The sequence below is a fragment of the Propithecus coquereli genome, unplaced genomic scaffold (genome assembly GCF_000956105.1).
Source record: "Propithecus coquereli isolate 6110/MARCELLA unplaced genomic scaffold, Pcoq_1.0 Scaffold232, whole genome shotgun sequence".
Classification (NCBI taxonomy): domain Eukaryota; kingdom Metazoa; phylum Chordata; class Mammalia; order Primates; family Indriidae; genus Propithecus; species Propithecus coquereli.
The window spans coordinates 3,748,616-3,776,153 of record NW_012147864.1 but is presented as its reverse complement, the minus strand read 5'-3'; the positions used below and the strand labels follow the sequence as shown (position 1 = coordinate 3,776,153).

Below are 27,538 nucleotides of genomic sequence, written 5' to 3'. Positions count from 1 at the left end.
TGGAGAGGGCCCCTCCCGCCTGACCTCCCCCCACCCCCCCGCGGCCCCCGTAAACCAGACGGCAAAGAGCTCTGAGAACGGAGCGCAGGGCTGGTTGTGCGGCCAGGCCCAAGGTGCATGCGGGGGCCATGCCTCTTTCTTGGCTGTCTCCTACCTGGGTCAGCCCTTCCCTGCCCCAGACTGAGCTGGGGACGGGGTTTCTGACAGTCTCATTTGCTACCTGCCGAGCCGTCCCTGCCCTGACTCCCAGAACCTGTGGGTGTCACCTTCTGTAGCCAGACGTGACTAAGAGGCTTGAGACCGGAGAGGGCCACCAAGCCAGGAACCTACACTGCAGCCGCACTCCCACCCTCAGGCACTGGAACAGGTGGGCGGGACACAGCCTGGAAGCCCATATTCCCAGAGACAAGTGGCCAACAGGCACCCTAAAATTCGTATCTGCCAGAACCCCAAGATGCACTGGGGGCGGGCCCTGGCACCCCAGTCAGGCCGCTGTCCTGGGTTACAACTCCAGGAGAGCCCCCGGAGAACTGCAACCACAGAGAGCAAAGGCCGGGGCGAGGGCGCGTCTGGGTTCCAGACCTTTCCCAGGCCCAGGAAGCGTAAGCGCAGGCTGAGATGGAGGGAAGACACGGACACAACGTGGGTTTCTAATCCAAACGCACTTCTCTTTATTCAAACCAGGGTCAAAGTGGTCAATGGGAATTGCCCTGAAGCCACGTGCCCGAGGGAGATCGCTTCCGACAAGGCTGCTGCCGCGTCACCGCGGTGCTCTCGCGGCCGGCTGTGCGCAACCCCCACAGTGCACCTGCAAACACTACCAGGCAGGTCAGTCGACAAAAGCAAGGAATTAAACAAAAAACAAAAACACGCTCAGTAGATTTCTTCTTTAAGCTCCCAGAGTTTCTGGACCAACAAGTCCCAACCCCCTAAGCCAGGAGTGAGGGGATTAAAAACATGCCCCACTTCCACCAGTGCCGACGGAAACCCTGTTTTAAATTAAAAAATAAGCCAGTATACATCGTAGAAAATTTCTCTTAAAAATCTCACAATTTGTAAATGTATATTTTTTCTTTAACATAAAAGTTACAATATACGGTAAAACAAAAGGCTCAGGAAAATAATTTCAAAAAAAAGGAAGAAAAAGAAACCTGAAGTTTTGAATTAAAGCTGAAGACATTTTTTTAAACCCTGTTGTTGAACCAGTGACTTTTTTTTTATTGTGCTGATGGGTTAGAGAAAGAAATATATTTAAAAACCTCAGTCCAGACACCCACAGCCGCCTCCAAAAGCCTCGCGCCCCTCCCCCCTCCCCCAAGGTTGAGTCGCTACTTTTCCGCCAAGTTTGTGATTGTCACGAGTTCACAAGTTTCGAATCCTGGGTCTCAGCCGTGCAGACGACGCACTGCAGGCTAGCGTCGGTAGGGGTGGAATCCTTGCACGTTATGGTTCTGACCTCGTCCAAAGCCACTGCCACCAGCAGGGGGCCCCCCAGACCCTGGCACCGAGGGGCCCCCGTAGGAGGGGGGCTGCTGGCTGGGGTCCGAGAAGCCCTGTCCAAAGCCACTCAAGTCCTGCCCGTAACCTGCTGGGGGAGAGAGTCCCGTGAGCTCCGGGCAGGTGGTAGTCCCCAAGCAGCAGCCCCACGTGGTCGGTGCTGACCTCTGAGCAAAGATCCCTGGACCCTTTGTTGTCCCGCCTCAGAGTCCTCATTCCCAGGGGGCCGGCAGGCCAGCCGAAGCACCAGTGCCCTGCAATGACCAGGCAGCTGGGCACCTACTGCCTTTCCCAGGGAAACAAGCCCAGGGAGTTTTTATCCCCCTCAAAGCCACGTGAGCAGGACCCACACAGAAAAGAAGCTCAGGGACCAGCCCAGGCAGGACAAGGGAATCCAGGCAGTTGGCTCTCACGTGGAACATACCACTCTCAGGGTCTGAAAAAACACCCCACCAGCCCTTGCTTCGGGTCATAGCCCTGACACCCTCCCTCATGGGTGCCCCTCACCACTGCTCTGGGGCCCCCACACCGGCCCCCCTGCAGGGGCATGTCCACTGACAGGCATGTGGGGAACCAGGCCTTTGGGTCCAACCCAACTTCCCTATGGCTCCATTGGCAGAGGGGCCACCCTGCCCTGCACAGCTAGTCTGTCCCCACCGCTGACCTCAGTGGTGTGGGAGGTGCTTCTGGCCACGTGGACAGCACTGTCCTCAGATGGAGATGGCCCTGGCTCCTGCCCACTGAATGCACACACTTTGGAGGAAGCCCCATCCCAGGCCCTTGGGGTTCCCAGTCAGGGTGCACATGGGTACAGGTGGGCCAGCTGGAGGCTTGTGGCCAGTCAAGATCCTGACACCAGCAAGGGCCCCTGCCCAGAGAGCACCGCCGGAGTCCACCCCAACGCAGGACGGCAGAAGACGCCTTGTCCGCTTCCTAGTGAAGGCAGGCGGGAGGGCCGTGGCAGCCGCAGCACCTGCAGAGGCGGCATCACTGCCTAGCTTGCCCACGAGGTGTAAACAAACCACCAGCCAGAGCCCAATGGGTCTGGAGAACAGGTACCCAGGCCCAACCAGACACAAGACCAGGGCGACTAACCCTAGGCGGCTGTGACAGAGAGCAGCGGACAGATGTGCACAGCCTGCACGGGTGCTTCAGCACCCTGGCCAGCTGTAGACAGGTCAGGGCTTTGCAGGGGGACAAGAACCAATGCGCACAGTGACCCAGGCTGGGCTTGGGGAATCTTAGGTGCTGCAGTGCATGATGTGCACGGATGCTTCACGCGAAACAATTCCAACAACCAAGGGCAGATGACCTTCCGGTGGGCAATGTAGAGCAAAGGAACTGCTTTCACAGGCAATGTGGAGCCCGTGGCCATCCTTGGGGTAGGAGCTCAGGCCGTCTCGCGCAGAAGCCCCATGTTCTCAGGCCCTGCCCGCAGGAATGTCCCCAGGTGCTGCAAGGAGCTGCCACTGCATGGAGCGGGGTCCCCAGGCTTCCAGCCCTCCCTGATGGGGTCACTGCATCCACCGTGACCAAGGCTGGCTCTGAAGCCAGGCTCTGTGCAGGGCAAGAACACTCCTGCAGAACTGCACTCCATCCTGACCCTGTCCTCCAACAAGCCCCACCCCGGAGCCACATGCGCCACTGTCTGCAGATCCTGTTTAGGCAGCACCAAGCCATGACCAGCCCCCTCAAGTCCAGCATGACGCCTGTGTTCAGGCCAGGGCCTGCTACAGACGTGAACCTCTACCCTGTGAGGGGTCTGCACCTGGAAGGGGGCTGATGGTGCCAGGAGCCAGAACCTGCCAAGGGGTCAGAGTGCCTGGGGCCCTACCCTCACCGAGGGCCTCAACCTCGGACACAGAGCGCCTTGAGCCCGACATAGTGATGGTGGCTGCCACACCGTCTGCTTGTGACCCCAGGAACCTCCCCTTGACCCACTTCCCTTGATCCAGTCCTGGCTCAGGTCTCCAAACCCAGGGACCTGGGGTACCTGCTGTGGGACGGGTGTTCCATGCCCACAGGTCCTGCTCACCGGCGACTGGCACCTGAGTGGCAGGAGCTCTCTCCAGCCACCCAGCATCACCAACTGTCCTCCCTGCCACCTGCCAATGCAGGTAAACACTGGGGGACCCACCTGAGGGACGAAGGCAGGAGGCCACTTACCATACTGACCGTAGGGAAAGTCTGGCTGAGCCGTCGGGGGTTTGCTCATGTCGGGGGCGGCCTGAGACGGAGGTGGTGGGAAGGCCAGAGGTGCTGCCCCCGGGGTGGCCGGTGGAGGAGGAACCCCAGGGGGGGCAAACTGATCTGGAGGTGGAGGCGGAGGCCCGTAGCCAAAACCTGTAGACACAGGACAGGCAGGACTTGGTGTGCAGCTTCAGGGCTGGCCAGGGAGGGGCAGACCCGGGGCCCAGCCTGGCAGGAGCTGCCCAGATGGATTTCCATCCGAAACCCACAGAGTGGACGGGCCTTAAAGAAGCCACATAACCAACTATGGAGCCATACTCCTGGGCTGCTACGCCAAGGACATAATCCCTGCCGAGCAGAAGCGGAACCCAGGATCGCAGCGTGGCTCACGGCGCATCCACCGCGTGGAGCATTGGAGCGTATTTAAGTAGCAAGTGATTCCACAGCAAAACAGCTCTTTAACAGGGACAAAAATCTACCACCACGCAGAGCCCAGACCACATGCTCTGGAAGATAAATCAACTATACAGGTGGAGGCCACCCACCAGCTTCCAAACTGACTGAAGTACTGGAAACGGCAGCCACCGCAGCCCCACCTGCCAGACCTCAGCCTCAGGTTGTGCCCAACCCGTCTTGTTAGAAACAAAATCAGAGAAGACAGGAGACCGCAAGCCTTTTCCGTACAAGGCTGCCAGTTGGACACTGGGCCAGAGGGCCACGGAGTGGTGAGCCCTGGCAGGGACCAGGGAGCTGAACTGCCCAGTCCACAGACACTGGCTCCATGTCGCCTCTGCACCCCACAATGTGACTGATCCAAATTGCCATGTGCCCCACTGTGAGACACATCCCAGGGACCAAGGACTTGATGTGAAGCAGGACTATGGGACATGGGATTAGTCACGGGCTGAGTCTCTGGTGACACTGGGTGAAGTGACACAAGGTAATTCCCATTTCTCTTTACTTTTGAAATGGGGCTACTAGAAAACCTGCAGTCAGCCGGGTGGGCCTTTCTACCTAGGGCGCTAAGGCCCCACACCTGGGGCTGTGTGCAGGGCAGGCAACATCCCAGGCCCACGGCTGACTCTGCACATCCTGCTCTCCGGCTAGAAGGACAGGCGCACGAGAAGTCGGTCACGGTTGGGGAGGAGGCCAGATGCCCGTCTCCCGAGGTGCTAACGTAAGGGAGGGCTAGTCAGGTGCACGTGCTTGTGCCACAAGCTCACGGGACCTGCAGGAACCACGGGGGCCACAGGCAAAGGCATCTGGTGGCACATGACCACTGATGGGCCAGCATTCTGCTCGTGGCCTTCCCATGGCTGACACCAGAGCTGCACAGGTGCACGTCAAGACTGCAGCATAAGCCTGGCCCACACACCTGGCCCACACGCCTGGCCCTCCGTCCCCCTGCAGGAGCAGATGGGCCGCCGAGACTTACTGAATTGCGGTGGGGCACCGTAGCCCTGCGGGAAGCCCTGAGGAGGAGGGAAGCCTCCAGGAGGGGTGGACACAATGTAGGATGTGAACGGTGGGGGTGGCGGGGGGGCTCCTCTACCCGCAGGGGGTGGTCCGTAGCCACCTGGAACACACAAGGCAGCGTGAGGGGCAGGGGAGGCCATAAGACGGCACCCCCGCCCCAGCCAGACCCAGGGCCAAGGGCCCAGTGCAGCTTCACCCTCCCCCCTCCAGCGAAAGCAGGGAAGAACCCTAGAGTTGGAGGCTGCAGTGAGCTGGGTGGTGCCACTGCGCTCCAGCCTAGATGACAGAGTGAGACCCTGTCACTTTTTCTGTTTCTTAAGCCCCGGGAAAGATACTAACAACTGCTTTACCAACTCCAGAGGGGCCAGCTGCCACCTGAGCCTTGACCTCTCATGTGCGTCGGACCATGCCTGTTGGGTGCTGTCCCTCCCCTTCCCTCCACACACAAGGACTCACCAATTGCCTGTCCCGCTGGCACCCACATTCCTAGATGAGGAAACAGAAGAGGAGGGTTAGTGCAATATCTGCTGAGGCACTCAGTGCCAAGCAGCAGCCACAAAGCATGGACACCAGGGACGGGGCCCACTTGGGACTCTCCTGGTGCTCCTAGCCCAGGGTCACGGCAGCCTAGTCCTCGCAGTGGCACCAGCAGGAACCCACTCTGCAGGGAAGGCCCTCCCTTCACCCAGCGTGAGCAGGGGACACCCCTCCACTCCCACAGAGCCTGCCTTGGAAGCGCCTCTCCCATGGTGGCCCACCACACGGTGGGTACTCTGTGGGCCGACCAGGCACAAGGCGCAGTCCCAGCTCCACAGGAGGACACCAGAGCAGCCTGAGTTCTAAGCACTAAGAACACAGGGACAATCCTCACACGTCCCCAAACATCTGGAGACATAAAATGGTTTGCCTGTTTCTTTCCTTATTTCCAACACGGGAAGGCTCCTGAGAGAAACTGTCAGGTCAAACAAACGTTTTAGGACTGAGGGGGCTGGGTGTGGTGGTGGCGCCTATAGTCCCAGCTACTCGGGAGGCTGAGGCAGGAGGTTCACTTGAGCCTAGCAGTTTGAGTTGGAGGCTGCAGTGAGCTGTGATGACATCGCTGCACTCTAGCCTGGGTGACAGAGAAAGACCCCATCTCAAAAAAAAAAAAAAAAAAAGGAGTAGGAGCAGGGAAGCTGCAGATCAGAACAGTGGAACCCTGCCACCAGCCTCGGCATCAGGTGGGGGCTGGGGCCAGGAGGTGGAGCCCTGTGGGCCTCCGAGTGGCCAGCTCCAACCCCACTGGTTCAGCATTTTCCAGATGATCAATGTCAGGGCAGAACCAACCACATGCAGGCCCTGGCCATGGAGGGCACAACACTTAGCAGAGGTGATAGCAAGTGACAAAGATCCAAAGCTCACCAGGTCCTCATGACCCCTGGAGGCACCTCCCTCCCCCACATGTCCACACTACAGGCAGCAAGGGAAAAGGACTTTGCAGGACAACCTGGCAACATCAGACCTTGAATCTCTTCACACCTAGACCTGCCACAGCCCTTCCTGAAACCCTGGAGTGTGGCAGCGAGACACAGAGGCTCACTGTGGCTTGAAGCCCTCCCAGTGACAGCAAGACTTGGCTGCCCAGACCGCAGACGGGCGCCTGACGCCATCCCACTCCCAAGGGCCAGGGAGATAGCAGGATGCCTTCCAGGTGCTCCATGGGGAGTCCTGCTGGGAAGGCCTCTCTGCACCCCTCCTGACAGTGCCCGGTGAGCATCTTGTGCCTCAGTGGTGGCTTCCTGCACCCCAAACCTCCGTGGGCGGGGGCTATAGGCCACGCCTCTGGGGATCTCCAGGCCCCAGAGCAAGGGAGCCTACGCAGAGGCCGCAAGTCGGTGCTGAGACCCGTCTGGTCTGCCCAGGGCTCGGGAAGCCTTACCTTGGGGGCCATAGCCTTGCTGCCACGTCGGTGGGGGCTGGCCCGCCCAGCCATTGGCAGCATTGGGCACGACCCGGCTCCCCCACTGGCTGGCACCTGGCTGTCCCGGCGCTTGGCTTTTGCTGTCCCGAGGTTCGGCCCGTTTAACTTCCACCTAAACAAACCGAGCTCTGGTTTAGGAAGGAGCCACAGGCCCCAGCACCCCTTCCCTTCAGACACACCCTTGGGTAACTTACAACTACACTTAGCATCTTACGACTTAAGACTAAATACTTAACTATAAACCTTATTTAGGCCAGTAGCATGTTTTTCTTAAAAAAAATTTTTTTTGTTTAACTTTTTTGTTTAAAAAATGTTTCTCAGGTACAACAGATGCAACCGTAAGACACACTGGGCCCCATCCGCTGCGGACGCGGGACAGAGCTGAGAACCCTCAGGAGACAGATTGTCATGTGTGACGAGGGATCTTTGCTCACATTAAATGGCAGCGTCCTCCTTCAATGGCCTCTTGAAAACACAGGACAAAAAGGGACCAGTATCTCCCCCAAAATTGGCACCCTCGTCGCAGGCCTCTTGGGACCCCGCCCGCCACTGTGGCGCCCTCGGGACCACTCAGAGCCCCGCCCGCCTGTGCTTTAGCTCATACCTGAGAAACACAGTTGGTGTTTTAACTTAGATTTTTATTTAAAATGTCTAATGGAAGATAAAGACTTACCTTCCCCAGGCTAACGCTTAAAGAATCTCAATTAACTCAAAATAATGTCAGAGGGAATGGATGTGATAAGAGAATCTTACATTACATCTAACAAAAAAAGTAAACAAACATGCAATAAAATGGACATTTGAATCAGTAAGCAATCTTCATACTGTGTTAGGTCAGCAACCCGGACCCTTCCCTTTGACCGTGTCAGAGCCACCCTGTTTGGAAGAATAAGGCCGGAGGGGCTCGGAACAATGGGGCCACTGAGCCTGACCTACTTATCCTCAGCGCAGCCTTTAAAACTCGGGCCGGATGACAACAAAAAGATCCCCCAACTTGAAGGCTGCCTCAGCATTCATGAATCCTAAATTTTTCTTATTTTTGCGATAAATTTTAATGAGAATAAAGAGACAATGAGTCCACTCAGAGTCACCCTGGGGGTCTGGAGAATTCCTCAGCTCTGCTATTAGAGAACAGACAGGAAGCGGCTCCAGAGGCACGAAGCCCCCACCTGTCCGCTGCCCCAAGGACGCTCCCAGGATGGGAACAGAATCCCGTTAGCTCAAGGCAATGCGACAGCAGGACCAAGGGACCCATTTCAAAGAACTCAAATTAGTGAGTCTTCACACATTCTCCTTGGGGGACTCTGGTTCCTGCTTACAAAGCAAAGCAGTCCTTGTAATTAAAAAAAAATTATTTTACCCTTTCCTATCTGAACACACCAGTGCAAAGTCACTTGGCATCGGGTTCTGATTACCACCTGGGACCTGAGCCCTCTACAAACGAGAAACTCCCATGAGGGGCCAGTGGTGCGGCCACGTCCAGGTGACCAGTGAAGGTCAGCGATGGGCAAGCTGGACACCTGCGTGTGTCCTGCCTGGGAGACAACCTACACATTGAGGTCAACTCAGACCAGTCAGAGGCAGCTGGGGGAGCCCAGGGGAGGCTGCCCAGGGACGGGAGCAGGTACGTGCTCTGCACAGAGCCCTTTCTGTCCCATATATCAAGACCATGCTTCTTCCAAGTTTTCAATGTCACAGTGCCTTAAAATACTGAACACAGACTCCTTTGAACTTTGTTCATAACTGTCATGCACCCTTGCAACCTGCATGCTAATTTTAAACTACAAGCTGCAGTGAATGTCAGAACAGGGAGTGTGTCTCCCGTTTTAGCTGGGTTCAGATAGAATTAATGAAGTCTGCAACAAAATCTAAGCCACCTGTATACAAAAATAACTGTACAAACTCCAGTTTCTAAACATCCTGGCATGGAGAAGTGGGGCTGGGGTAGAGAGAGGGGTGCAGGGTGGGTGCAGCATTCCTGCCACAGTACTTTACTGGACACAAGTGGCCCTGGCTTTGTGGGAAGGCCGGGGAACTGGACTGCACGGCTGACCCGACTGGTGAGGGCCAGATCAGAACTGCACGATAGGAGGGGGCCAGCTGCTGCCCAGGGGTGCTGACAGGGTTCAGAAGGACCCAGACAGGAATTCTGGGAAAATGGACCCCTAAGCTTTTGCTAACTGCAAGAAATTCCACACTGCAGAATTTCTACCAGTTATTCATTTCAGAGTTAACTTCTCAAAAAGCTCCAAGGGTCCAGGTGAAATGGCAATCTGGGGACCCCTTTCTGACACACACCTGGCAGGGGCTGGCCCAGGGGCTCTGCCTTCGTCCCTGCTCGCCTCCGTGGGGCAACACAGTATGAAGATGAAACAACCAGAGGTCACTTGACTGCATGGTGGTTAAGTACTATCGAGAGCATGTGGCTGGTACCGGAGTTCCACAGTAAGTGACCCAATTTTAAAAAACCAATCCTTCATGATGTTTTTCCATCTTTCAGTTTTAAGCGGAACCTCGGTTCTCAGAGGTCTGCTGTGCATCGCATCACAGGCTGGCATTAGCCAGGAGGAATTGGGACAGACATCTGAAGGAGAGGTCACTGAAACCAAGCCTGAGGCAACGCTGCGACCTCACTGGAGCCAGCCCACCCCACCCGGGCCTGCGTCCCCAGCACCACCACCCCAGTGCCACCACCTGCCCTAGTCCCAGGTCACCCGAAGGAGGGGCTCCAGGAGCAGAGCTGGGACATGCCCACCCTGCGCAAAGAGCCATTCGGGAAGGATGGGACCCGCCTCGCTTCTGTGGACCTGGGTCCACCTCACAGCAGAGGATGAACTCGCCCAACCTCATCTCCCTCATGGAATTTTCCTTTCCAGTGAAATCCCCAAGTTGCCTAAGACTTGGTTTGGTCTTAAGGTAAAATAAAACTACAACTACACACTTTTTTGCCCATGATGTCGTGAAAATGCATGTTGACAGCCTGGTCCACTGATTGTTCGTCCTCGAAAGTAATAAATCCAAAACCTAGCCAACGACGAAGAGTGAATCAAGGTAGCAGGGTGTTGTGACACAAAACAGGATGATGAACAGTATTAGGGACAGGCCAAGGGATCGACCAAGGGTTTCAGCTAAGCTGCATGTGGGGGTGCGCGGCCTGGGCCGAGGCTCTCCCTCCCGCAAACCACCGGCTTGGCTGGACAGAGTGGACGGACAGTGACATCCCCACTCCCGTCGCGGCTCTGGTTTCCAAGGCACTTAGAGGGCCTGAAAACAAATGTCATGAATAAATTTGGAAGAACAAAGGGGCACATCTTAAGAGGTAGCAGCCAGGGCGCCGGGTGGTGAGGTACCCACTGTCCACAGGCCATGCCGGGCTTCCTGGGCTTCACCTGAGCAAGTTGGCAGCGAGGGCCCTGCACGCAGAGGCCCCGTGGAGAGCCCCACCTCAGGAAGGGTGTGCGCGTGGATGTGTTTCTGCTTTTCTGAAACCCAGGGCTCTCCCCCTTGGCTGGCAATTTGCTTTGCAGCTAGTGCTGACAGCAGCCATATATCGTCTAAGCGTTAAACAGAGTACGGTATCTATCACAGTTAGTGCCTCGCCAAGCTTATCCAACGCTGTTGGGTAAGCCCAAGGAGTCCTATCGGAGGTACTATACGTAGGCATATACGCATATATATGTGTATAAATAAAAAGTACACAGAGATACAGGCCACAACGGGTTCCAGCAGGTCAAATTCTGCTGTCAGCAGCAAGAGCAAGAGGCACTATGTAATCAAAAAAGAAAATTTTAAAGGAAAAAAAAAATTTAGCATTTCCCAAACACAAGAAAGTGGCAGTATAAACGAAGTTTGGTTGGTCTGGGGTGAGCGCGGCCCCACTAGCGGGGTGTGTCTTGTCCTCTACATGCAGGAATACGCTGGGGCCTCCAGGCCCCGCCAGTCTGATGGCCCGAGAGACCTGCTGAGGCCGTCCCCCAGGCGGGCGGACCCCTAGGAGCATCAGCACCTCCCCAGATGGCCCATCTGCTTGAAACAAAAGGAAGTGGGCGGCAGACAGCTGCCTGAAGACCTCAGAAGGACAAAGAGGGACGTGGAAGAGCTGGGAACTGGCTGAAGATGGGTGCGCTCTAGAGCACCACACAGCAGGGACGGCACGCACTGTGCTCAGACAGAGGCATGAGCACGGCCTAGAAGGGTACGGGGTCGGAGAGGCAGAAGGCCCCAGAAGGAGCAGCCAGCCTGGGGTCTGCAAGCTGAAGAACGGGAACTGGGGCTGCAGTCGGCTGGGACCAGGTGGCAGGAAAAGGATGGAAACGGAGGAAAAGGCAGCTCAGGAACCAAGGAGACAACGATCATCAGCCAAGGATAACGGGGCGGGGAGCCTGCAGACCTGCTCTGTGCACACGCGTGAGCCCAAGCGGGACTGCGTGCGCATTGAGTCTGCCACACAATAGGAGGGGAGTGGACCACGAGGGCGAAGCACACAGGAGACGAAGCTGAAGGGGCAGACCCAAGAATGGCGGACGTGGGAGGTGAGCGGGACAGGCTGGAGCAGGGAGGCCAGAGTTGGGGGCCCCGCGCAGTGGTGGCTTCAACACACAGACACCTGGAGCCCGAGACACACTCGGATCCACGTACAGGGACACATCCGCTACCTCCAGTCAACCAAGAGAGAGGGAGGACATAGGGAGGGAGAGACAGATCTCAGAAGATGCAGAAAGGTCAAGGAAACAGAACCTGCTCTCGAGAGGACCCATTGAGCAGCACCGCGGCGTCCGCGGGGACGCTACCAAAGCCCAATGGCAGCCCTGAAGCTCTACGCCAGCTCCACCAGCCCCCTCCTGCAACGTGGGCTCAGCAACGGGAGCTGCGTCCAGGCCACGCAGGACAAGGACAGCGAGGAAAAGGGCAGTGGCTCGGGCAGCCGCAGAGGACAGGGGGAGGGGGTCTAGGAGCAGCCCTCAGGTTCCCGCGCACTGGAAGTGTCACAAGATTGGAGGCAATATTGGGAACACAACATAGGTGATGAAACAACATATTTAAAAGTTGACATTTTCTCAAACTGCAGGAGTATCTGAAACCACAGGGCTCGCTTGGTCCGTTTATAGTGCAAGAGGCGGTGAGTCGTGGCTAAGGAGCCCCGGAGCGGGCTGTCTAGGAATGCGTCTGTCAAGAGGCGGCGTCACCGCTGAGGAGCGGGACAGAAACACCCGAAACTTCGTTTACACCCCACTGGAGCAAAGCCGCTCCCTCCTCTGACTGCGGGACTGGCCTGTACCTGTGTGATATAATTTAGCACCTGGAGAAGAGAAATCTAAAGAGATATCGTTAATCACAAACAATTCACAGAGAGAAAAGGAAAAACAACTTACTTAACATTACTGTACTTTACTATGAAACACTTAAGTACGTCACTAAGCATGTATGTCTAAATTAAATTAAGACTAAGACTTAACAGCTTAATTGACATGAAGTGAGGATACGTTCCTTAATCATGGAGAGGAGGCGGGTGAAAGTTCAAATGGCAAACTATTCTCCAGCATGGCGGGCGCATGCTGTGGGCGACGCCACTCGGCGCGCTACGGGGCTGTCTTGACTGACCTGGGGCGCTGGGGCTGGGGGCAGTGGGGACACCGCGGGCAGACCCAGGCTGGCAGAGCTGCTCACGCGGCCGGCCCACACGCGGCTGGTGAACCAAAAACATACGGGCGGGGACAGACAGCAGCAGCCACAAAAAAGGGCCCGGAAGTCGGGTGCCCGTGGCCCCAGCTCCACAGACCAACGTGGACAAGCAGGCGTGGGAAGCTGCGGGACACGATGTGGGAGGCCCTGAGGTGACTCTTCACCCCTCCACCCGCCTGCCCCACTGACCTGAGGGGGAACAAGAAAAAAGGAAGTAGCATGGGATGGATAACAGAGTCCACAGGCCAGCCGAGCTGGGCATCTGGCTGATGACAGGAGGTGACACTCGACCACACTGGCGAGGACTAACGAGAGACGCCGTAAGCAAGAAGGTCAAAATGTAAAACAACCACACTCTCAGTACACATTTAAAAACAGAAACCATGTTGAAATTCACGTCAAGTTGTAAAAACTTCAAAAGGACAAGCCAAAAACACAGTGTGACGTCTGACCTGGGAGCACGGACAGCTGAGGGGCTGCGTGGAGGCCTACACTCTAGTCACCGTCTCCAATCGCCCTCACTGAGGCAGGGGTTGCTACAGCCACCACCTAACTGTCTGGTGGGGGAAATAGTTTGCCATCTGAGGGGAGAGCAGGTAAAAAAGGTCGAGGACAAACTGGATCTGCCTTTACCTCGTGGCCTCTGCTTCTCTGCATCGTAGATCATGACCACCTCGGTGACCTGCAAGGAAGGGTGGTGTGAGGCCGGGGCTGGGGACACTGGGGCGGTTTCAAAGGACATGTCTCCTTCCCGAAAACCCAAGTAAAAACCACTGGGAGCGTCTGACTCCAGCCTGGGACATCCTGAGGCAAAAGGCCGGCATGCAGCTCTGGCATCTGAGAGTAGACAGGAGGCTGGACTAGCAGGGGCTGGACACAGGCTGAGGGCCAACAGTCCTGGGCACACGTGCCAGCAGGGGACGTGAGAGCTGGGAGACCCCACGGAAGCCCTTTGCACTCAGACATGGGCAGCAATCCCGGAGAGGTGACAGGTGCTGGTTTCTCCTCTCTGCCAGGGCTCCTGACTCCTGGCTCCACGCACAGCACCCTCAGGAACCGCCTGATAAACACACTGCGCCCAGGGCAAGCGGGGCTGCCCCAGCTGATGGTGCCAGGCGTGCTCGACCTGCCAGGCACAGCTTGACTCCCACAGAGCCATAGGGTGATCATGTGCCTCTGCCTCAGGTGCAGGGAGGGCACCAACTTCCTTGCAAATCCTTCCTCTGCTAAATCCCCCCAATGACTCTATAGCATTTTAGTCTTTTCCAGAAAACAAACCACACTTGGGGGGAGCTCTGCTGTTCCTGGAAAAAGCACTAAGCAGGAAACAGGTCAAAACAACTCTTACGACGCACAGGGCAGCACGGAGGACAGCGTGTGCTCCTTCCACACTGAGGTGTGTCCTGCCCCAGTCTGGGCCTGTGCTTATCTGAGGTGGCAGTGCCCGCCGGTGGGCCCATCTCAGGGCCTCGTGGAGGGAAAGGAGCTAACCAAGCTCCCAGAACCGGGCTTAGCGTGGACCTGGCCCAGGACTGTCCCTCCTGCCACCAAGGGACAGCACAGCCTCAGAGGCTCAGCTGGCTCCATGGCCAAGCCAGCCCCATGGCTCTGTAACCATCTAACATTTCACCACAGTGGGCCCGACAGACTCAGAAGGGCCACCCAGAGGTCCACCTGGCCGGTCCACACTGGCCTGGAAAAGCCATGGGAACCCTCCACTGGGGTATTAAATGGCCATGAGGGGAAAGGTTGGTTTTTGGTCTTTTTTTTGGGTTGTGGGTGGTGGGTTATGGCAACACAGAGAAAGCTCCCAGCTGAGCCCCGTAAAGCCACAGGTCCACCATGCCGCCCCAAGAAGGCCGAAGGCCGAGCAGAAGCCACCCCCCCGACCCGCCAGTGCTGCTGGGGAGGAGAACTCACCACTCCGAATTTCTTGAAGTATTCCCTGAGCTCGGTCTCACCACAGTTGTGAGGAATTCCACCGACAAATATCTTATTGGATTTGCTGCTGTCGCTCCTGGACCCTTTCTGCTGTTTCAAGAAGGAAAAGACAGTTCACATGGGAACCCTCAAAACACTTCCCGCGAGCTGTGCACGACTGCGTTGGCTTTAGGGTCAGCTAGAGCCAAACGGAAGCACTCCACGATCCAGCAGTCCAGACAGCAACCGCAACACCCAGCTACGAGACAGGCTGTTTCCACCTTCCACAGGGAGCCGAGGAGACAGGGGTCTGGCACTTTTGCAGGGCTCTGTTTCAAATAAACCTGAGCACAGCACCAGTGTCCTGCCCCAGGCAGCTCTGCAACATGAAGCCAGAGACTGCAGAATGACAGCAAAAAGGCAGCTTCGAGAGATGACACTGGCTTTCAGGCTGCAGTTCTTCAGCTGGTGACAGAGATGACTATGGAACTCTGCAGCAACTCCCACCTCCACTCCCACCTCCCCAGCCCCAAAACCAGAGCTCCGAGTGCCAACCTGGTGGGGCCAAGGGCACTTGCCATGGAGATCACTCACGGGACCCAGTAATGGACAGGTGGGCTCGGGCTGCCCTCCCCCGCCCCACTCCCACCCAGCCCTTTCTTCCTACCCAAGGGCATGTTTTAAGAGGTCCCAAACACTTTGGGGGTGAGTGTTCATTGCTGTGATTGTGGGAGCAGCTTCCCGAGCACGTACATGAGTGAAAAGTCAGCTGTTCAGTTTGCTTTATGCATATTGTATCTTGATAAAGCTGCTACAATGATCAGGCGAAATACAAACCCTGACTGGATTCCAGTCCGGAAAGAACCTCTGTGAAAATTATCTGTGAAATGATTCCAGAAATGGGGCATGAACTGGACCTAAGGTGACACTGGGAACGACCGCAGACGTGCCTCGGCTGCTGGGGGGGGTCTGTGGGCGGACGTGCACTCTCCAGTCCTCAGGAGCAGGATGTGTAGGCAGAGACGGACATAAATACATATATATAGACAAACCTGGCAAAACAGTGACAACTGATGAATCTAGATGGTGTATTTAGGTGTACTAGTACCACAAGTACTAGTCTTCCTATTTTTCTGTACTTGAAAAGCTTCCTAATAAAAAGCTGGAAAAATAAAACCTGTTTCCAGGGTCTGTGGTCCGTCCACTAGCAGCAACAGGGGTTTTGTCAGGCCCGGCCTTGCTGCCTACTCGGCAGGCTGTGCTCAGCGATGCACAAGCCCGAGGGTCAGTGGGATCGCAATGTTCTGTGAGGACAGGGCGCTCTCCATCTGCACCACCGCACGCGACCCCAGGTGGCGGCCTGAGGATCGCTGGGCTGGGGGAAGGTGAGGGTTGCAGCGGGGGAGGTGGCTGGACCCAGAAGCTAAGGCCCGTGCTGGTCCAGCCACGTGAGCACCAGGGCGACATGCAGAGAACCCCGCAGAGGCGCCAGAGGGGATCTCAAGTGCAGCTAGCTGTAAAGGCGACCAGCACCGAGCTTCCAGACAGGGCCTGGGAGGACGGAAGCTGAGCCGTGGGGCAGGCGGAGACTGTGGGATCAAACCAAAGCCTCCAAAACGATGAATGGTGTAATCTGTCATTGTTTTCCTTAAGGCAGACTAATAAGAATTCTCTTGGCCACAAGATAAAACACTCACAGCACTGCATGAACCTGAGAGACTCTCAGCTACTCAGGGTCCACCCAGAAGCCCTCCCCATCTCACGGAGCACGTGTTTCCCTCACACTCCGCCTGACTGACAAGGTCATCCAGCCCCAGCCCCTTACCCATCCTTCCTTCGGCCGTGTTCTCTCCGGCTGCATCCCGCGAGGCGTGCATGGCTTTGGGTCGATCTGCAGGAAGTTTCAAATCAGCCAGTTGTGAATATGAGGCCATTTCCTCTAGGAAAGAAGGTGTTAACCACAGCAGCCCCCGCCCGCGGGCTCCATTCACCCTGCGCCCTGCTCCAACATCCAGTCTAAACACCAAGGCTTAATCTTTTTAAATCAACCCCACATTATGACGTTCTCACCCACAAACATCGATCACATTGTGGCACACAGTTAAGCTGAAGGACCGACAAATGAGACAGCGCGAGCCTCCAGAAAGGACACTTACGTTTCGGCCGTCCAGCGTGTGTGGTCTGCTGGCCAGCACCGTTCCCACACAGTTTGGGTCTTTAAATTTGACAAACCCAAAACCTCGAGACTGGTTGGTTGTTTTATCTTTCATGATAACACAGTCTACAACTTCTCCATATTGGGAAAAGTAGCTGCGCAGAGTCTCTGCTCAGAGATTGGGAACAAAACACAAACACCACCAGAGTATTAGGCACAAGTCTCACAGGTGGGGTGTAAACACACACACACTCTCTCTCTCTCCTAGCTCAGCGCATCAGCTGTGCCTGAAAATGTCTGCAACTAGCAACATTTAACAGGCTTGTCCACTAACTGTCAGGGGGTGGGAGTGGGTCAAGGACAAGGGGAATTCTGCCCAACACACGCACTCTGTCCTCGGGTACAACAGAGCAGCTGTCAGTGGCCACAGCACTGGCACACGGTCCTGTGGCACCCAGGAGAGCAGAGTTTAAGGAATGCAAACGTGGCAACTCTGAATGCCGACCAGTAACTGGGAACGCCGACTTCACAAACTTTTTCCTGCCCTTCTGATCTCAATGACTGCCCTGGCAGGAGCCTAGCCTTTAGAACATTCTGCCCCTAGAACCTTCCTCAGCCTGAGCTAGAACCTGCCGTCTGAAGTCTTCCCTAGAACACTGACACATCAGGACCAAATTAACAGTTTCAAAGCAAACACACCCCTCTGCCCCCAGCCAACTTCCAATCAAATGTCCCCTGCCCAGAAAGCAAGACAGTATCAAAGGGACTTTACAAAGCCCAAGATGGCAGCAAAAGGCTGACACCACCTGAAGGCCAAGGCCACACGGCCTGCAGCCCCCGCCCACACCTACCTTGGGTTGTGCTCCAGTCAAGACCACCCACGAAAAGCTTCCTGCAATTCAAGGAGAAACATTCAGGATCAAGAGGCTCTGCCTCAGAAATGCCCCCACTGACCCATCCTGAGGTCTTAGTTCTAAACATGGAAGAAGTTTATGCAAACATGCTGAATTATGTCGACGCCAACAGCACACAGAGCTCACAGCAGTGGGCATGTCAGCCTCCATGCTGTCTGCAGACATGAAACATTATCCCGAACCCTGCCAACACCCAGAGAGACGACACACCAAGCACGAGGACAGCAGGGAAGGAGTTCCTATGACACAGGCAGCAGTGACCGCACAGGCCCACATGGATTCCAAGGGGGATTCAGGGCATGCCTTCCTGCTGCTTTTGCAAGTATTTTATCATCGGGAAAAGGAACTGAGAAGTCTAGTTTTGGTCTACGGCCACACTACCCTGAACTTGCCTGATCTCGTCTGATCTCAGAAGCTAAGCAGGGTCGGGCCTGGTTAGTACCCGGGAGAAGTCTAGTTTTCAGATGACACACAGTAAATGAGAGGAAAAACAGACACCTGAGACACCCGCACCACACAGCCTCTGAACTGCACCCTGGGGAGGGGTCTAGCCAAAGCTTCAGCTATGGGCCCTGCATTCATGAAGAGGGTCCCACAAATAACGGGGAGGGTCTTTGAAGCTCCAGGCCGAGAACGGGAGTCTCACGTCCACACTCCCAGCCCAGGGTGGCCTGGGCTATCTTTTTGGGCAGAGACACTGGAGCTCTACCCAGGAATCCCATTGTCCACCCCATGGCCACGCAGGCCTGGCTGGAGCTGTGTGGACAGAGCAGCCAGGAGCAGGCCCTGAGCTGGCACCAGACGTCCCCGTGGGCCTTGGCTGTTGTGCCTCCCCACAGGAACCGTGCTCACCTTGCAGCACCACTCAGCACAGCTGACGCATGCCATGGGGCTCACCCACTCACGGCGCCTCAGGTGTCACTCGGGTTTCCCCCAAGCCTAGGAGGCAGACTCGAGACCAGGAAGAGGGGAGTCTCCCGTCCTGCCCGCCTACCCCAGGCAAGAGGACTGAGCTGAGCCAGGGTTGTGTGCTCTGTGGCGACACAATCCTCACCCTCGGAACCAGACCCAGACGCTCTGTGGGGGTCTTTCAAGACCAGAGCATCCTCCAGGCTCGAGTCACCACCTGAAACACAGAACCCTGCCGGCTGCCTTGACACCACCAGCGCAATACACGTCCCTGACAGCCACACCACACTCAGCTCTGAGACAAAAAGCCCCTGCCAGGTTCAAGGCATTACTGCCCCATCAGCAGTCAAGGGAGCTGCGTGCCAGGACGTAGCTGTCCCTCTCCAGTCCCTGCCAGCTCCTCTGCAGAGACCCCTGCAAGGTGGCCGACACTCCCATCGCCTCCACTCAGTGACTACCCGGCCACAAACCCCAGCCTCAAGGAGTCAGGCCTTGCAAAGATGCTTGCTCCTAACTCTTTCTTCGTAAAGGTAATTTTAAACTTAGTGTGTGAAAAATAATTTTCCCACCACCAAAAAGGTACCCACTGCCATCTTCAAAATGTCACCAGGCCAGCACCCGCCCCAGTTCCGGCATGGGGAGGCTAAGGACGCAGGCTGGGCTACAGGGTGCAGCGGCCATCCTGTGTTTTGTGTCCCTTAGAGACGAGATCTGTGTAGACAAGTTTCAGGGGAAACGTGCTGATCGAGCAGTGCAGGAGGCTCAGATTTAGGCCTCATTAACTCGAATTCCTGCGTCTCCCACACACCCTTCGGAGCCAGGTCAGGGAGCACCGAGGTCAGGCCCAGCGATCCCACAGGAGCACAGCCTCTCTGGGCTCCTCTCCCCGCAGGCTGTGCCAGGCAGGCACTGCTGACTCAGCCCAGCACCTCCCACGGCCCTGGCCAGCAGGGCTGGCGCCCAGCAGGAGTGCCAGGCGACCTCCACAAATGAGTGAAGGGCCCTCAAAGCTGCCTGGAACTGCGAGAAACTATGGGTTTGCACAGTCCTTTGCGGGGGGGAGTTCAAGCATTCTCAAAAAAATAAAAATAAAAAATAAAACCAAACCCAAGTCACTTCAAGAAGTACCAGCCTCTGTTTAGTGCTGTACCCAACCCAAACAGGGAGGTAATGAGCAGGTGTCATTTCTCCAAGCACCCATTCCTGCCTGCCCCAGGAGGAAGGAACTTGTCAGACCAGTCCAGGTTCAGCCCCATTTACGTTTCAGAAAGCGGGTACTGACGGCGAAGGCGAGGTAGCCATTATTGGCACAGCTGACAATGCTGTCAGTGGTCAGGTAACAGTGTCAACACTGCACCTCTCGACTTCCGCCACTGCGCTGTGTCCGTAAAAGAGAATGAAAGTCTGTGTTCTTGGGAAACAGTGCTGACCTCAGAGTCCACATAAAGGGACACCGGGTCTCCAGCTCACTCCCAAATATTTCAGTAAAAATACAAGTGTCAGAGCAGGAGCCAGCAAGAGCGGCACGTGCCAAGGGACAAAATGTTAGCCCGTGGTGAGTCTGGTTGGGTGAAGACTATATAGAAATTTTTGCTACTATTTTTGTAATTTTTCTGTAAGTCTGAAGTTATACACAACTATGTTACGAAAAATTTTCATTACTGAGGAAATGACAGAATTTAAGTTTCCTTTGGAACAACAGGCTCATCACTTACGAAATCTGGGCTAGATGGCAAGAGATCTTTCATTTTACACAGTGTGTCTGCTCCAGAGGAGGAAAACCGCGCGAACTGTGCCGTGGCTGCCGTGTTTGTGTCTGCTGTGCTTCTCCACAGAAGACGGGACTGGCACATTCTCCCCAGTCTACAGACAGAAGGTTCCAGAAGGTCCCAGGAGGCAGGTTTCACCTTCTCGAAGGCAGGGACCAGCTGCAGGGCCCCAGAACAAAGTCCCCATCTCTGAGGTTCAGGTGTTTCCAGTCAACAGAGCAAGAACGCCCCTGGCTTCCAACCCAGCCAGGCAGCGAGAAGCCAGAGCAGAGGACTTGAGCCCAGGTCCCAGAAACACACGGCTGGGTCTTGCCCTTGGTGAGCGTAAACCAGCCACTTTTCATTCCCCGCCCCAGGCAGCGTGACCAACCTGACGCACGCTGATGTGCAGACTTCCTGCGACTCCGGCACAGAAGGGGCTATGCCAGCGTCCAAGGGTCTGCGGACCTCACCAGCTCACTGGGGCTGGCGGTCCCTTTGTAGTACTAACAGCCTGGCCTTGCTCAGACTGCCATTCACTTGGCAGTGTGTGGATTTAATGTGTTAATTGGCCAGTTAACACTGGACTATGCAGATTAAGGGATTAGCTAAAACGTGGCTCTCACGCTGGTCTCCATCGGCTGATAGCATGTCTGCAGCTGGGAGTCAGGGGCTCCTACAGACCCTGCACCCCGCAAACCCACAGGTGGAGGCAACTCCCACATGGAGCTAGCACCTGCTCAGCACCCCCAGCCCGTGTAACCCAGAGTCAGGTGTGCTGTCTGCCCCCCAGAGGTCCTGACAGACGTCCTCTGGGATTTGCATGCCTGGTACCTGGGGCGTTAAGATCCAAACGCGAGCCTCCACTTGGCCCCGTATCCTAGGACCTGCATGTGCAACTCGGTGGGTGCTCAGCCCGTGGTTGCTAGACACTTCCTTTTGGAGAGAGGTCTGCAGAAGCAACCTGTGGCCACCAGACAGGTTAATGTTAACCCTCTTCCACCTGCTGAAACCAAAACGTATTTTTGGATGACAACCTGCTTGTGCTCTGTGTACTTTAGGGCAGGCGCGTGGCATTTATGCCAGAAAGTAACTCTCCAGAGGCTTCCTCTGGCCTGGGCTGAGAGCCAAGGGCGCCGGCCTCCTGGTAGCACCCTAAGGGGCTTTGCAAAGCGACAGCCTGGCCTGGCACTCTGGACAAACAGCCTCCCCATGCAGTGGGCATGACCTGTGCCTTCCTACAGGGCCCGGGACCCAGCCGGGAGCCTGCCTCCCACTGAGCAGGGCCTGGGCCGCACCACCATCACCCGCGTGAGCTCAGCCCCCAAAGGAAGGAGGCGGCCCAGGACCAGTGCCGGCCATTCTGTAAATGGGCCTTTTTCTTCTTCAAGAACATGAACCCAGAGCCTATGCGTGGACTTTCCGGGCTCCCTGGTAGGGCACACTGAGACCTTGCCTACCAGAGCGCAGCCCCCCTTGAATGGAGCCTGGGAGCCTGGCATCCCCCCAGGTGCCCTCAGCTCCCTGCAGGGAAGCAACAGACCCAGAAGCCAGGGCAGCCACCCCACTTCCCGGCCCTCCTGCTGCCACAGAGAGGAAACTCCCCTGGCCAGGTCAGAACGAGGACCACCTCACCCACAGCCCACCCTTGACCTGTGAGCCCGGGCCAGCCCAGGCCTTCCGCCCACTGCTCAGGCTTCCCTACCACCAGCAAGGTGACATCACCTCCCTCTCCCCCACCTTGGGGCCCGCAGGTCACCCGGGAAGCACTACAAACAGTAAAGTGCTGTCGTGTGAAGGAGCCCCCCAAGCACCCCTGTACCTGGTACTAACTACTTACACCTACAACCTCCCAAGAGGCTCCACACCCCGACCTCCCAGACAGACCAGGGTCCTCCCGGACAACCTCAGAGCCAGGAAGGAACCTCGGTCGTCAGCATTTGCCAAGTAAGTGACCTGCTGCCTAACGCTGTGCTCACAGCTCTTAAGTGATCCTGACGTCATAACGAGATGCAGCTACTCCGTGATACCCTCCACAGAAACGGTGCTATTGTGGGAGACAGGCTTGGATGAGAAAAAGGCCTCAGTCAACAGAAGACAGCAGAGCTGGCCTGAACACGAGCATTCTCTGTGCCACGTGGACAGTGAAAGGAGCATGGACTCCCAGGTCTGGCCTTCCCACTCCCTGGGGTGACTCTGGGCAGGTCCTCTGAACTGTCTCTCTGGCAAAGGGAAGGGTCAGAGTCAGGACTGCAAGCACCGCTAGGCAGCCGGCACGCGGCAGGGGCTCCCAGCAGGCGGGTGTCAGTGCTAAGTCACTCCTGGGAGTGTCCGCATGTGGGGAGGGCAGGTGTGGTTTGCCATGCTGCTGCCTATCTAAACGCACGCACGGCCTGCTGCAGACCGCCGAAGTCGGAGGGAAGTTGCTCAGGAGCACGCTCCACCTTCGCAGCCCATCTCACCGGCTGCAAACTAGCCCAACACAGGACACAGGACACACGGCCAGAACCACAGGAGCGAACGGCAGGAACACAGTGGGAACCAGGCCAAAAAGAGCAAACACATTCCCAGACAGTGGCTCTCACTCAGGCAATTCTGTCCCCAGGGGACACTGAGCCACGTCTGGGGACATCTGTGGTTGACACTGGGGGGTGCTCCTGGCATGGGATTGGTGGAGGCAGGGACGTTGCTCAGCACCTGCAGTGCCCAGGATGGCCCCGCCCCAGAGAATGATCCAGGCTGGAATGTTGATAGTGCCAAGGTGGAGCGACATCCCTGGGAATAACTCCCAAATGCGACCCAAGAGCCCCAGAAAAGACCATCTCTGCCACCACCCCCGTTAGGTTCCCACAGCCCCCTACGCTGCAAGAAACAGCCTCATCCCCAAGTCAGGGCCGCCTCCGACCTGACCAACCACAAGCCCTCCTGCTCTGCTCTGCTCACCCTGGGTGGGCGTCTAATCACCTTTCCAGGCCCCTCCAGGAGCCCACCTCAGGGGTGTCTGCTTCCAAAACCATTTTAGAAGTAACCATGACCACAAAGGACCTAAGCCCTCCGCCTGTCCCCTGCTCAGTCCAGCTGCAGGAACCACTGTCAGCCTTCCTGGCCCTGGGCAGCTGCAGACTCACGCCGCGCGCGTAGGTCTTTTCTCTAAGCCACCAGATGCTGTCTTCTCTTCCCTCAGACAAGGCCTTCTTTCCTCTGTGACTTTCCTCAAATACGCCCAGGTGTCCCTGTCTTGCCACTCTCAGGGTGATGCAGACAGAACCAAGTGTACCAGATAAAATCTTCCACGAATCTCTCTCCAGCTCCATGACACAGCCTGCTGCCTTGGAGGCCAGCAGAACAAAATGGTCACTCAAGGCAGCCGCTTAGAGCCTCTCCTTCCACGCCAACCCAGGAGTGAGCCCTGCAGCCAGACACCAGCAGCTACTCGTGTAGGCCAAGAGCCTGCTGGTCTCTGAGGTTGTGGCAGCTCCCAGAACCCAAGACAGAGGAGCCTAAGGCCCAGAGACTTTACCTCCCAGGGCCCAGGGAGGGGCAGCACAGACGGCAGCCCCCCGGTTCATCAGTCCCCCAAGCCCTCCAGACCCCCAACTTGGCATCCAGTCCTCTAAATCCAGCCAGCAGGTGAGTGCCTGTCCCCATCCTGCACACGAGAAGACCAGAGCAGGCCTCGCTCCCAAGTGTGGGCCACACAAGAGACCCAACACCATGCCAACCACAACTGCTACTGCTCAGATGGTCCTGCCCGTCCTGAAAATCCAGCCCTGTCCCTTCTTAAGCTGCAGTGGGCTGTCGAAAACATACAAAAGACCAGTACAACTGCCCAAACTTCTGTTCTCCCATCAGGCTGCACGCAGGCTGTGCAGTCAAGACTTGAGGCGCTCTCTTCCCCAGGCTCAAAAGCAAAAGCAGAGCTTGCCCAGAGAATGACTCGCGAGCCCACTTCCTAGGAGTGATCCTGGGTGTCGACATGCTTCCTAGGACACGGACACCTGCTGAGCTCCAGCAGCTGCAGACTCGTTTGCAGATGTCCCGACGCTCTGACCCCTGCACCCCCACAGCCGTGCGCTCGGCCCGGCCCTCCGTGGTGGACCTTGAACCCTCCCGTCTCCTTCTCATCGGTGGCTCTGTGGCCAAAAGTCCCATGTCAGGAAGAGGAGCAGCTCTTTTAGCCTGCTGAGCCCTCACGAGGGGGATCCATGCAGCCAGCTGTCGGCGAGGCATGAGGTGACGGTGTATGTCACTAGAGATACAACAGACAGACCCCTCACAGCATGAGTGTGCCACCCGCCTAAAAAGGAAGACATGCTTCAGTACAAGCATGACATGCTCCCACACGTGAGCCACAACTGTGGTCTCCTCACAGGAAATCGCAAGGGGGACTGTCATTAGGAGCTCAACAGGGCCATCAGCACTTTACTAACGTTTGGGACAATGACACCGAGCAAGGAGTTCAAACGTAGACTGGACTTTATACCTAAAATGGAAGTTCCAATGTGAGATGTAAACTCGTCAATACTTCTTGGCTACAGATTTTTACCTACAAAGTAGTAAAGAAACTGTGGGGTTACCTGTCATTCAGAATTTTAACACTTAGGGGACTCAGAGAGGCCTGGTCCTCCTGGCTGGTGTTGGCTGGGGGCTCCTCAGCCACCGCCAGGAGAGGGCACGCGGGAGGGGAGGGACACGCACACCTCCCCTGCCCACCAGCTCCTCAGCCCAGGACTACGGCTAAGCTGAAAGGGCGGCCGGGCTCCAGCTTACGGCGCCTTGAGGAAAGTCACTGGGGTCCCTGGCCTGCCTCCTCCGGAGCCGATGAGCTGCACTAATTCATCCCCAATCCCCTTCCTTCCCTTGGCCCCAACTCTGTGCTCTCCCAGGCCAGGAGGAAAGGGAACCCGCTGCCCCCAAGACCCCACACCTCTTGGCCCCCGGAGGCTGTCAAGTCAGCTCCCAGCCCCTGCTTGCTACGGGCACAGGCACCTGCACAGCCTGGGCGCCCGCGCTGGGCCCGACAGTGAGCGACGACCACGAATGCACAAGACTGGGGCTGAGTGCTGTCCCGGTTCCCCAAAGGCAGGTGCGCTTTGTTGTGCTTGGGGAGGGGAGAACCCCCACAAACTGTCTCAGGTCCTCCAGCGTGGCCGGTGGCTGGTGCCAGATGGGGGCCCAACGATGCTCCCTCCGCCAAGTGATTGTTCACCCACACCCACCGCCCCAAGCACGTAAACCACTCGCCGCGCAGGGCTGAGGGCGACGAAAAATTCACCCGCGACCACGCAGACACCGACCCAGGCTGCTCTGCCCGAAGAATTTAATTATAAAATTACGTCGACGCTGCAGGCGCCGGTCCTTGAACAAAAAAGCGGGACGGACCCGCGGACCGGCCCTCACAGGACTCCGGCAGGCTCAGCACCGGCGAGCAGCGAGAAACGTGAGGAAACTTGGGTGCTCGAGCCTCCTCCCGACACCGGCGACGCCGAGTGTCCCCTTCCTGCGTTCCGACCCGCCCGCCGCGGGGGTCCCGGGGCAGCGCAGGGAGGGGGCTCCAGGCCGCGTGCTCGGCCGCCCCCCCCACCACAGCCCCGCGCCCCGCCACCCTGAGGGACCCCGCCTCCCGGCGCCCCGGCTGAGAGGAGTTGGGCGGCAGTAGAACCGGAACCCACCGCTGGGCCCACCACGTGCACCGACCCGCCAAGATGGGGCGCAGGCCAGGGGCGCCCCGGCACCACCAGGCTCCGGCCACGAAATCGGGGAGCGGCAGCAGAGAGATCCCGCCCGGCTTCATATTTGGGGTTTCCCAGGCCACGAGTGGAGAAACGGAGGCAGAGGAGTCCCGCCCGCCCCCCGCCTCATATTCGGGGTAGCCCCGGCCACGAAATCGGGAAGCGGCGGCAGAGGGGTCCCGACCGTCCCCCGCCTCCCACTGGGGTACCCCCGGCCACGAAGTCAGGAAGCGGCATCGGGGACGCTCAGGGCCCTCCGGGTTCCCATTCCGGGTTCCCCAGACCAGGAAGTCGGGGAGCGGCTGCGGGAGCGCCAGGACCCCCACCAGGCGCCCATTCAGGGTCCCCCAGGCCAGGAAGTCAAGAAGCTGTGGCGGCGAACTCTTGCCCACTCCCCGCCTCATATTCGGAGTTCCCCAACAAGGAAATCGGACGCGGCGGCGCCCCGTACGCCCCCCGGCTCCCGCCCCGGTCCCAGCGGGAAGTGGCGGCGCGTCCGGGCCCGAATCCGCCCCCAGGCCGGCGTGACCTTGACGGGGCGGCCCCCGGCTCGGCCCGCCCCGGGGGCGGCGTCTGCGGCGGGCCGGGCGGCGGGGCCCGGTTGGCGGTGCAGGCCCGCGCCCGCCCGTCCTCACCCGATCTCATCGGCGCCCGAGTTGTTCATGGCGGCGGCGGCGGCGGCGCTCGGCGTTCCCGGGCCTCCTCACTCACTCCCGCCTCCGGAAGGTCACCCGCGCCGTCGCCCTCCCCACAGCCGCGGCCCGGATCTGCGCAACGGCGGCGGCGGCGGCGGCTGCTGCCTCCTCCCCTCAGCGCCAACGGTCACCGCGCGTCCTCGCGCCGCCGCGCCGCCGCCCCTGCGCACGCCCGGGCGCGCTCCCGCACGGGGCCTCCGGGGGCGGGGCTAGGGGCGCGCCCTGCGTACGTGCGTGCGTGCGCCGGTGTCCGCGCCGGCGCAGTCGCGACCGCCGCGAGTAACGCTTCCTCGTCAGCGGCTCCCGGCGTGGCCGTGGGGCACCCTGGGAAGTGAAGTCCCTGCGCCGGCCCCGCCCCCCTCAGTGGTGAGTGCGCGCGGGCCGAGCCACGTGCGTGCGTGCGCGTGCCGGCCGGCCTGCGTGCGCGGGCGCGTCTGGCGCTCGGGTCTAGGTACAGGGGGCGCAGGTGCGGCTGCGGCTTCCTTTTTAAATCTCCCCGGGCGGTGGCGCAGGCGCGCGGGGGGCCGCTGGGGGCGCTGTCTCCGTCTGCGCGACCCGCGTTCGCCCAGCTTGGGCCGCGTGCTCGGGTCCCGAGCGCTGGCTCCTCCCCGTGTCCCCTTTTCACAGACGAAGATCCCGAGGGTCAGAGTGGCTGAGTCA

General features: G+C 57.8%; 1 protein-coding gene across 5 annotated transcripts; it reads right to left on the bottom strand.

The window, feature by feature from the left end:
- Nucleotides 1-647: 647 nt before the first annotated feature.
- Nucleotides 648-27,031, bottom strand: DAZAP1 (DAZ associated protein 1). Of its 5 annotated transcripts, none has more exons than XM_012645459.1 (12): nucleotides 26,819-27,031; nucleotides 17,732-17,772; nucleotides 16,882-17,048; nucleotides 16,551-16,616; nucleotides 14,726-14,836; nucleotides 13,439-13,487; nucleotides 10,065-10,147; nucleotides 7,082-7,235; nucleotides 5,620-5,649; nucleotides 5,123-5,263; nucleotides 3,664-3,840; nucleotides 648-1,588 (listed from the first exon to the last, which is right to left on the bottom strand). In XM_012645459.1, the coding sequence occupies exons 1-12, from the start codon at nucleotides 26,845-26,847 to the stop codon at nucleotides 1,413-1,415; spliced, it is 1,224 nt and encodes a 407-aa protein (XP_012500913.1). In that variant the 5' UTR covers nucleotides 26,848-27,031; the 3' UTR covers nucleotides 648-1,412. The 5 variants fall into 5 exon arrangements, with proteins under 5 accessions (XP_012500913.1, XP_012500914.1, XP_012500916.1 ...); XM_012645460.1 differs by having other exon boundaries at nucleotides 648-1,585; XM_012645462.1 differs by having other exon boundaries at nucleotides 14,726-14,833.
- Nucleotides 27,032-27,538: the final 507 nt, after the last annotated feature.